The sequence below is a fragment of the Amia ocellicauda genome, chromosome 1 (genome assembly GCF_036373705.1).
Source record: "Amia ocellicauda isolate fAmiCal2 chromosome 1, fAmiCal2.hap1, whole genome shotgun sequence".
Classification (NCBI taxonomy): domain Eukaryota; kingdom Metazoa; phylum Chordata; class Actinopteri; order Amiiformes; family Amiidae; genus Amia; species Amia ocellicauda.
In genome coordinates, this window is record NC_089850.1 from 26,199,057 (window position 1) to 26,208,244 (window position 9,188).

General features: G+C 36.9%; 1 protein-coding gene across 1 annotated transcript in view; it reads right to left on the minus strand.

The window, feature by feature from the left end:
* ppp1r14c (protein phosphatase 1, regulatory (inhibitor) subunit 14C) overlaps positions 1–8,626 on the minus strand; it is a 31,347-nt gene extending 22,721 nt beyond the window's left edge. The window contains exon 1 of the mRNA XM_066699861.1: positions 8,296–8,626. Coding sequence (XP_066555958.1) covers positions 8,296–8,529 — 234 coding nt within the window. The 5' untranslated portion in view covers positions 8,530–8,626. The remainder of the gene's footprint in view (positions 1–8,295) is intronic.
* Positions 8,627–9,188: the final 562 nt, after the last annotated feature.

Below are 9,188 nucleotides of genomic sequence, written 5' to 3' on the forward strand. Positions count from 1 at the left end.
ACCTCACTTCAGCCTTCGCAAACTCCAGAGATTCTAAGTCTGCTTCAGGTTTTTACTTCATATTCATCACAAGTTTGCCCACAGCTGTCCTGTAAGTGACATATTATTGTTTTCGCTCTGCTATTTTACCTGTTAATTCCTTTCATCTCATGAGTTGGTTCAATATGACATGGCCTTTAGCCTGCACAGCTTGATGCTGTGATAAAACAGACAGAGATGATGGCCTATATCTGCAACAAATTAGATGCACAGAATCTCAAGCCTGCATCCCTAAATAAACGAGGAGGCAAATAAATATGCTCACATGATTTGTCAGCACACATATAGAAATATTCTGACATGATCCATGGCATCTGCAAATTATGAGCAGAGGTAATAATTTATTGGGGTGCTCCTTGCATGATATCCTTTTCCGTACACACATACATCATGTGTAAACAAGGTCTGCAGTCCTGGCCTACAGGATTAGGGTCCCTTCCTGGCACTGAATCTCTGTCGGTCTGTGATATGCAAAGATGAGACTCCTTGCTCCTTGTATGTTGCACCAGTGCTACATACAATAAATAGGTATCATTTCCAAATGTGGCCATGTACATTTTAGAAGTCCTTTATACCAGATTTCCCTTTACCTGCCAAATAAGCAGTGGTTCAATTTCCTCATCTCCCTTTTACAACACAGAACCAATCAGTTTTAGCAACAGTCTTAGACCAAACAGATTTTAGAGATGTATGCTCTCCACTAACTGTGGTAAACTCACATTCGAAATGCTAATTTGTCAATCTTCACCGGTGTAATTCTACAAAAACTTTTAATTTGCGTTAAGAATGGTTTTACAGCAATATTGTGAATTACAGTTGATATTGAAGGTGATTGGTTGAGTTCCCAATAAATCCTACTCACAAGCTCCAAAAGACTGTTATAGCAAACAACAACCTGTTTAGGGTCAGTAGACAAATATTAAATGAGATTAAAAGGAAAATAAACACATTGAGAAGCAATTGGAGCCTTCTTCTATCCTAGTTCTGTGCCAGAGCCATTATGATATCAAATCACACAGACCAGTATCTGATCTATATTAGATTATACAATTGTACAGGGCACAAATAACCTTCTTTATCATACCATTGAAAGAAATGTTTATCCAAATTTACTATACATCTCGCATGCATTAAAAAACAAAAGGTGTACTTAAGCTTCCCTTTCTAACAAAAATAAATGAATAAACAGATTGCTTCTGCAATGATCTGTAAGGAACAGACTGTCAATCTACTTAGAAAGAACTGAAGAGGTAGCCTATGTTATACAAACACTAAGGAAGTATAGATTCTGATATCGGATCTATATGGCTTCTTCAAATTCAATACTACTAAAGTAGGGGGTCTTAAACACAGGTCTTCAGTCTATTCTGTTTTTTGTTAAACATATCTAAGATTTATAAAGATTTTTAGCAGTATATGGCTTAAAATATGGTTTTGAGTCACAATGTACTGTCTAGAATATAACCTGGAGAGAAGAATTGTCAGCTAATCAGATATTGGGATATTGGTTGGAACAAAAGCCAGAAAACACTGCAGTCCTCCAAGATAAGAGTTTCTCAAGGTCTTCACCTTCAGGAAATAAAAATCACCCTTCACTGCATATTGTAATATTAGATCATATTTTACCTTTTTGGATTATACTCACTCTTTTAAGGCAACCTGCTTACCTGACATTTTTATAACGAAAACTCATGTCTTTGCGATTTCTTCCTAGTAGCACTCATCAAAATCACCTTCCAAAAAACGATGGAAATGGAAACTGGCCTCAGAGGAGACGAGGAAATAAATGAGAAAATCCGTCACTGCCCAATGCCATTGTTCGGCAAAGCCTAGCCAAGACTCGTGAAGGAGAAATCTTAAATCTACTGCATCCTTTTATTCTTTGCAAAATTCAGGTTTCCAGAAGACTCCCAAGAAACAGCCTTGGTAGCAATGCTTTTGGAAATGCATTTATAATTTTTTGTTTTTTCCTTCTGCAAACTCAGAAGTCAGCTGTACTAATACAGCATGTGGCATGGCGTGTAAAATAAATGTGCAACTAATCAAAATGCACTCAGGGAATCATAGCTGATTCATTAGTAATTGCTGCACTTCCATCCATATCTCAGGATTGAAGAGTGTTTTGATTTTCCAGCTTAAGCCTCCGTTTGAAAACGGCTATATAAATTTAACTTGTAGTCAGATGATGTAGGATATAGTTCCCTGCTGGAACCCATTCTGCATATGAAAAGGACATCAAGACTGACCTTAAAGCCAGCTCAGACGATTCTGCACTAACATTGCTCAGCATGCATGCTTGACTAGAACGATTTTGCAGCATCTTCTACCTGTATGTTAGATATTCATCTTTGCAAACCTGTCCAACATTACTAAGCTTGAACTTCAATGTTCTGCAAAATACACACAATCACTTCATAATTGAATTGGATTGGTTTTCCAGTTTTTATATTATTCTGAGATCTTGTGTCACATATTGCATCAGTGTATCTTTCTTTACCCATCTGTACAGGATTGCTTTTATTTGAACCGGTTTTCATGAACTGTAATACCTTTGTTATCCTTACAGATGTCTTTATAGGCAATCCATTCTGTAGTTGGACAAGTGGTTATAAACAAATTAACACATCAAGCTCCGACTAATTAGATGCATAAAGTTGGACAGCTGAGCTATGCATAACATGACAGGGCATCTGGTATTCTGCTGCTGCATATCATTCTAAATACAGGCCTTTTTATGCAGGCTTCATGGAAAAGGAAATGCACATTAAACTAAACAATGTAGTGTTTAAGGACTGGTGGATCTAGATCAGTGGTTTGACTGTCGTGAAGCGAGAGTCCATCAAACATCAGTTTCTCTGGTTTTACTATTTATAAGTATGTTTGGGGGGTAAAATGAACATTTTTGTTTTATTCTATAAACTACTGACAACATTTCTCCCCAGTTCCAAATAAAAATATGAATGGAATGGAATGGCTGCCAGACATGTAGAGATGCTGATTTAAGAAAAAATTGCACCGGTCTCTTAATTTTTTCCAGAGCTGTATAATAGAGTTGCAGAATGAATAAATACATACCAAGCAACGGAAAAAGACGTACACAGCACAGACGCCACAATAAACAAACCATGTGTAAAAACCTTCCATAAGGTTTCTGGAAAACTGAATTACTACAACCCAGATCAATGCACATTTAATTCAACCAGCTCTTATTCAATCCAAGCCCTCACTTTATACTGTATTCCTGGATTGGATGCCGACTGTAAATCAGAAACGAACAAATACTCTATTTGACAATTGAGAATCTAATTTAATGGTGTTCTTATGAAGTAAAAACGTCAGGATTTTATGCCGTGGTTTCCCCGTTTAAACAAACCTAAGAAATTAATTGAATCAAATGAAAGTGAACTGCTTTGACATAGCTGCAACCAAGAGAATCAGACTGCTTTAAGTTTTTCAGTTTCAGTGAATCAAAATTAATGAATCTTCACTAGACTGAACTGAATTGAATCTGGATTTTTTAAAATTAAAACTCTCATCACTACCCTTCACTAGTAACAAAGCCCACACGCCACATGAGATAAATGTGACACCCTAACCATTTGGTTTGTCTGTTTGATTGATGGAAAATGAGGAATAGAAAGACAATAAATAGACTAAAGAAAAGAGAATAAAACAACCTTATTTGATGTTTTTCCACTTTTGGTGATACAGATACAGATACATATTACATACAATCAGGAATGGTGCATTTTTATCTTGCAGTATATTTTTGCATAACTCAATATTTACTATGGTGCAGCTTACACTATTTACAAACTCTGATTATCTCCACTCATGAACAATATGAAGTTTTACCTGGCACAGGTATTTATAGATCTCTGAATGTTAGTCATTCTTTGAAATTCACTAGAGAGAGGTGTGAATGGGTATGTTCTTCAGACACCTCTGAATGGCATTGCCCTGCCTTGAAAAATCACTTTATGGAGGTGTGAATTGAAGCATCTAAAAGGCATGTAGATCTTGCAGGATATAGTTTGGAAACTCCCTGCTGTGGGAAATAAAAAGGAACATGAAGTGCCAGACAAAAACTCCATCTACAATCTACAAAAAGACTTGTAGATCAACAGTAAGCCATTTTGTTGTTGGTCTATTGATAATTGAATTTAAATACAATTTTCCTGTAGTACAATGGAAAACAACAAATATATGGAAAACAATGTCCTTGTTTCACTATTGAGAAACCAACACTGATTAAAAACATACATCAGTAACCATGCCACAAAAGTAGATAAACACATAGCAAACAAGATAGAGAATATATTTTAAATAAATCTACCATAAGGAAGCAAGGATAGTTTGAGGTATTGATTATTAAGCCTCATTACAATCCCTTATTCCATGTTAAGAATAACATCAACTTGGTCAACTTGCCTCTCTGTCTGTGGTTATCAATATATATTAAAAATAAAAAAAAGAGTAAAAAATAAAAAACAGTACTGACTGTGCACAAAACAAGATATTTCCTTTACACTATTATATTGAACTCTAAAATAACCTTAATTTTGTATTTTTTACAATCCAATCTTGTTATATTTTAACCTATTTGCTTGTAGGCTTATTACTCTACATTCAGTTCCTGAAATGGAAGTTAGTAACTTTCCTTATTGGAAGGTTTTTGTTCATCCAGTAGTTCTATCTAGAGGATTATGGCAAATACAATGTTCCCCGCTGCATAATCATAACACAGCTCTTAAGCCCCTTTCACACAGCACACCCATCTGGGTTATGGCCCACTTTTTAATCAACCTGAGGGTCTAAATCTCATTAGTGTGAAAGCACATACACAAGTAGGACCTGGGTTGACCCCAGTCAAGGGCAACCCACCTCACAAGATGGGTCAGCCAGCACTGACCTGGGCAAAGACAGACTAAAGGTTACTGCAAACATATTGTGTACTTATTTCAGTGGCCGTAGATCTAACCCTTTATAGGGAGATTGTAGTCTGCTTCACACCAGTGTTGTAACCTGGGAACGGTTAGTCCAGTTAGAGTATTGTGTGAAAGTGGTTTTAATCAATAATGGGTAACCTGTCCATCTACAGTATGGCTACATGTTGCAGACAGTAGACAATTAAGAGTAACCAGCTAAACTATAACACTGTAAAATCCCTCACTTACATTTCTAACTGAAACTAAAGGACTGAAAACAAGGCGGATCACTTAGGTTTATCATTTTTCCTGTAGCATCTATATGCAAAGGGAATCACAACAAAAATGTCAAAAGCACTTCAGAAAATCATCATCAATTAGAACTGAAGTAGCACTCTGGAAATTACTGTTGTAACCCTTTTGAGCTATAACATTATGTAATATATATATATATAAACTAACAAATCTTAAAATATAATGTATGATTATCTGGAAAAGCTGGATATTTATAAAATCTATTTTAAGGCTGGCAGTATTTTCCACATTATGCAATCATCACTCACACCACAAACATCACATTCGACATGTACAAAAGCACTCTTGTTGTATGCATTGTGTAACCATACATACACACACACACACACACACAGAATATCAAGGTTATTAAATTGCAGACAATTCCTTTATTTTTAGGAATCTTTAAAAACATGTATAGAGTTGCAAATGCCCTTAAGACTACAATTTCAGGATTTGATCAGCAGTTTGTACATTGATTGCTAAGGTTAACACTTAGAAAGTCACTAATTAGAAATGTCAAGTTGCCTTGTATAAATGTTAAAGGGCATATTAATATTTGCAAGCTTTTTTCAACAAAAAAATGATGACTCAATATTACTTTAAAGATGTATGAATCAATTTTATATAATGAATTGTATAGGCCATTCAAAAAATATCAAAGTGTTTAAACAAATTCTTACTTTATAATAGAATGACTTGCATGGTGTATGATTTTAATAGAATTAAATATATATATATATATATATATATATATATATATATATATATATATATATATATAGACATTGGGGTCAGTCAACTATATTTGTTTAAGTAAACCACATCAAAGGATACTTGTGCAAGGCATCCACAGATTTGTTTATTTTACTTCAAAAACCAGTCATTGAAAACACACCCACTTCTATAAATGTTTATTTCCATACTTTAAATATGATGGAAAAAATCTTGTCTGCAGTAAACATGTGTAAACAGAAGCTCTTTGCACGACATGACTTCTCAACCCAGCTGCGAGGAGCTCAGAGAGCAGCCCGGAGAGTTGCAGGATAGAAGACAGACAGTTCTCGCAGTGCCCCCAGCAGAACAGCCAAACGCAACAGAACAGGTTTACATTTTGAACACAAACTATATTGTGCCGAAACCCCTGGCCTCAGGATATAGTTTTTAAACAGCAGTTGGTATCAACATCTAGTATGCGCTGTATTACTGTTGAAATATGAACTATAAAATGTCCATTGAAAGAGGATCCTCCATATAATAAAAACCTTGATAATTACACTAACAAATCAACTATAGGGTCTTTACATATTTTTCATCAGTCCACTGCCACAGACATTTGATGAACCACCTGCAGTGAAGACCTAAGAACCAAAAGTTACAGAAGATAAATACACAAACAGTAAGAATAACCATATTTGAAAACATAGAACATGATCATATCCATCCAGTAGTGTTCAGTGCAATGTGTATTTAGACTATTTCACATCTGACTGGTCAAAATTAATTAGGCTCCATTGTACTAATCTTCTTTGCAGGTTAATTAACAAGCAAAATTAAGTAGTAAGGGGACTTTCTGACAGTTGCCCCACACCTGATGAGATCTGTAGCAAATCCTCAAAGGAAATCTTTATTGACCCTTTACACATTATTTTTTTATTTTATTATTATTATTATTTTTTTTTTTTTTTTTTTTTTTTTAAATGGCTGCTTTCTGTTAAGGAGCATTATACATTCCTTCTTAAGTACAACAACATGAAAGGAAGAGACTTAGTCCTCAAGAGCTGCTCATTTTCGGCATGAAATCTAAAGCCTTTACAGAAATGCAGTGGACATCCTTTGAGAGCGTCTTTCTGGTGCAGAGCATCTCCCTTGTTGATTTCACTTAGTGTTAGAGGTGTGAAGAGTAGATATGTCAAGCACTCAGACAACCTTTGTTAGTAAATGAAAGCATGCCACTTATCCCACTGTAAAAAAAATCCTTGACAAAAAAAGGTTCCTCTCTCAATAGGCATCTGCAGATCTCTTCTCAAAGTTAGACCATGCATTCTGTCATTATCCCAGAGAGTGACAGCAGTACTGGCACCAGTAAAGCTCAAGGCAAGTAGACCTAGGAGCTTTTCCTGACACAGCAGTCTTTGTGATGGGAGCAAATGGGCCACCTCTGCCATAGAGCCCCCTTAAGCAAGAACACAACTGTGACAAATCTCAGTGGTGGCTTTGAGATGTGAACAAATATCATCTAGCAGATAAGATGACATGATCAGACCGATTTAACTTGATACAATGAAATATATAGAGCACCCCCCCCATTTCCCACACTGAAAAAAAAATACAATAGGTGGTCCTCAGTCTTACAATTGAGACGACTGGATTCCACTGTAACATTCAATGAAACGTCTGTCATTGCAGGATCATTGACCCATGTAAAGTTGCCATTAAAGCATTGCCTAGCTAAAGAGGCGGGGGGTGGGCTTCAATTCAATCCATCACCCACCGCCCCGGAGTCTCTCATTGCATTGATATTGTCTCAAATGTAATGCTGCAATGTTGTGGTTGGACAGACAAAGAAACGCGCATTGTGTTGAATTCCTACACCGGCACTATTTGGTGCAGGATCGTCACTAATTTAAAGAGTCAAAACGATGCCATACTACAACAGATTGTGTCCACCAGCCAGCTGTTTTAACATACCTGGATAACAAGCTACCAGAAACTGATGCTTTAATAACACAAAGGGGACAGACTGGAGCATGGGTGATTAGTTTCAGCAGACATTTCCAATTATTTCAGTGCATGAGATTTTGGGTGGGAAAAAAAAGGTTACAGTTATTTCCATATTATTTCACAGAAGCAATGAAATTAAGTCAAAACGAATGGATTATAAATGAGCAGATACTGCTCGTATTCTTGCACAGCACATCTCTAATGTATTCCTAGTTGTCTAATTGCAAAACGAGAGGCTATTAAAACAAAGCACGATTGTGACAGCTCGGTCTGTCTACTGCAGGAGGAAACGGGAAAAGACTAGGGTTACCTCGCAATCATACAGCTCGCTGAGTTGCTCAATGATCCACTCCTCCAAGATCAGCCTTTTCCTCAGCTCCTTCCGATCATATTTCACGGTGACTTTCCCCTGTTTCTTCTGGACCGAGTCATCCCGTCTGTCCGGAGCAGTGGCGGCACAACCTCCAGTGGGGGCTGCTTGGAAAAAGACCCTGCCCGGGGGTGGGGGAAGCTGGGAGCTGCTTTCTGTGTCGGTGGCTGACATGATACACAGCGAGCACTGCACTAACAGAGACTGGAAATGATCACACTTTCAAACACCTGCTATTTAAAGCTGCACTCAGTCTTAGCGCTGGGTCATCAAGAGGGAGGCGCCTCCAACCCAAACGTGCGGCTTTAACGCTTTCAGTGCCGGGCTCCTGGATCAGGGCGCGGAGAAGACGGGGGTTTGAGTAGTGGGCGTGCCAAGGGTGGATGGCACTGCTCTGACAGACCATTCACAAGAACAAGTGAACTACATTAGGTCAAATGCATACTTTATTTAAGAACCTCAGTTATCATTTCAGACACGTTAAGGTATATATTTTCTGTTTTCAATGTGTTAGACGTTTTCTGCTGTGGTAAAATCCGATTCATCTGTACCTACACTATTACACAATAATAATAATAATAATACATTGTTAAATTATGATTACATGATGTTATCTGTAATTGAGAATGAAGTAGCCTTCTAAGAATAGTATGAAAGAATTAAAAGTAGTAGTAGAACATTAGTAAATGAGTGAATTAATGCAGCATTGTATGTGCAATATGGACTATAGGGATCAATTAAATCAGATTTGAAGACTGGAGTGAGACAGACTGATGAAAGAGACAGAGGACTCCAGCACAAACAAGAGGAACTATTATTCACAAATTAAATCG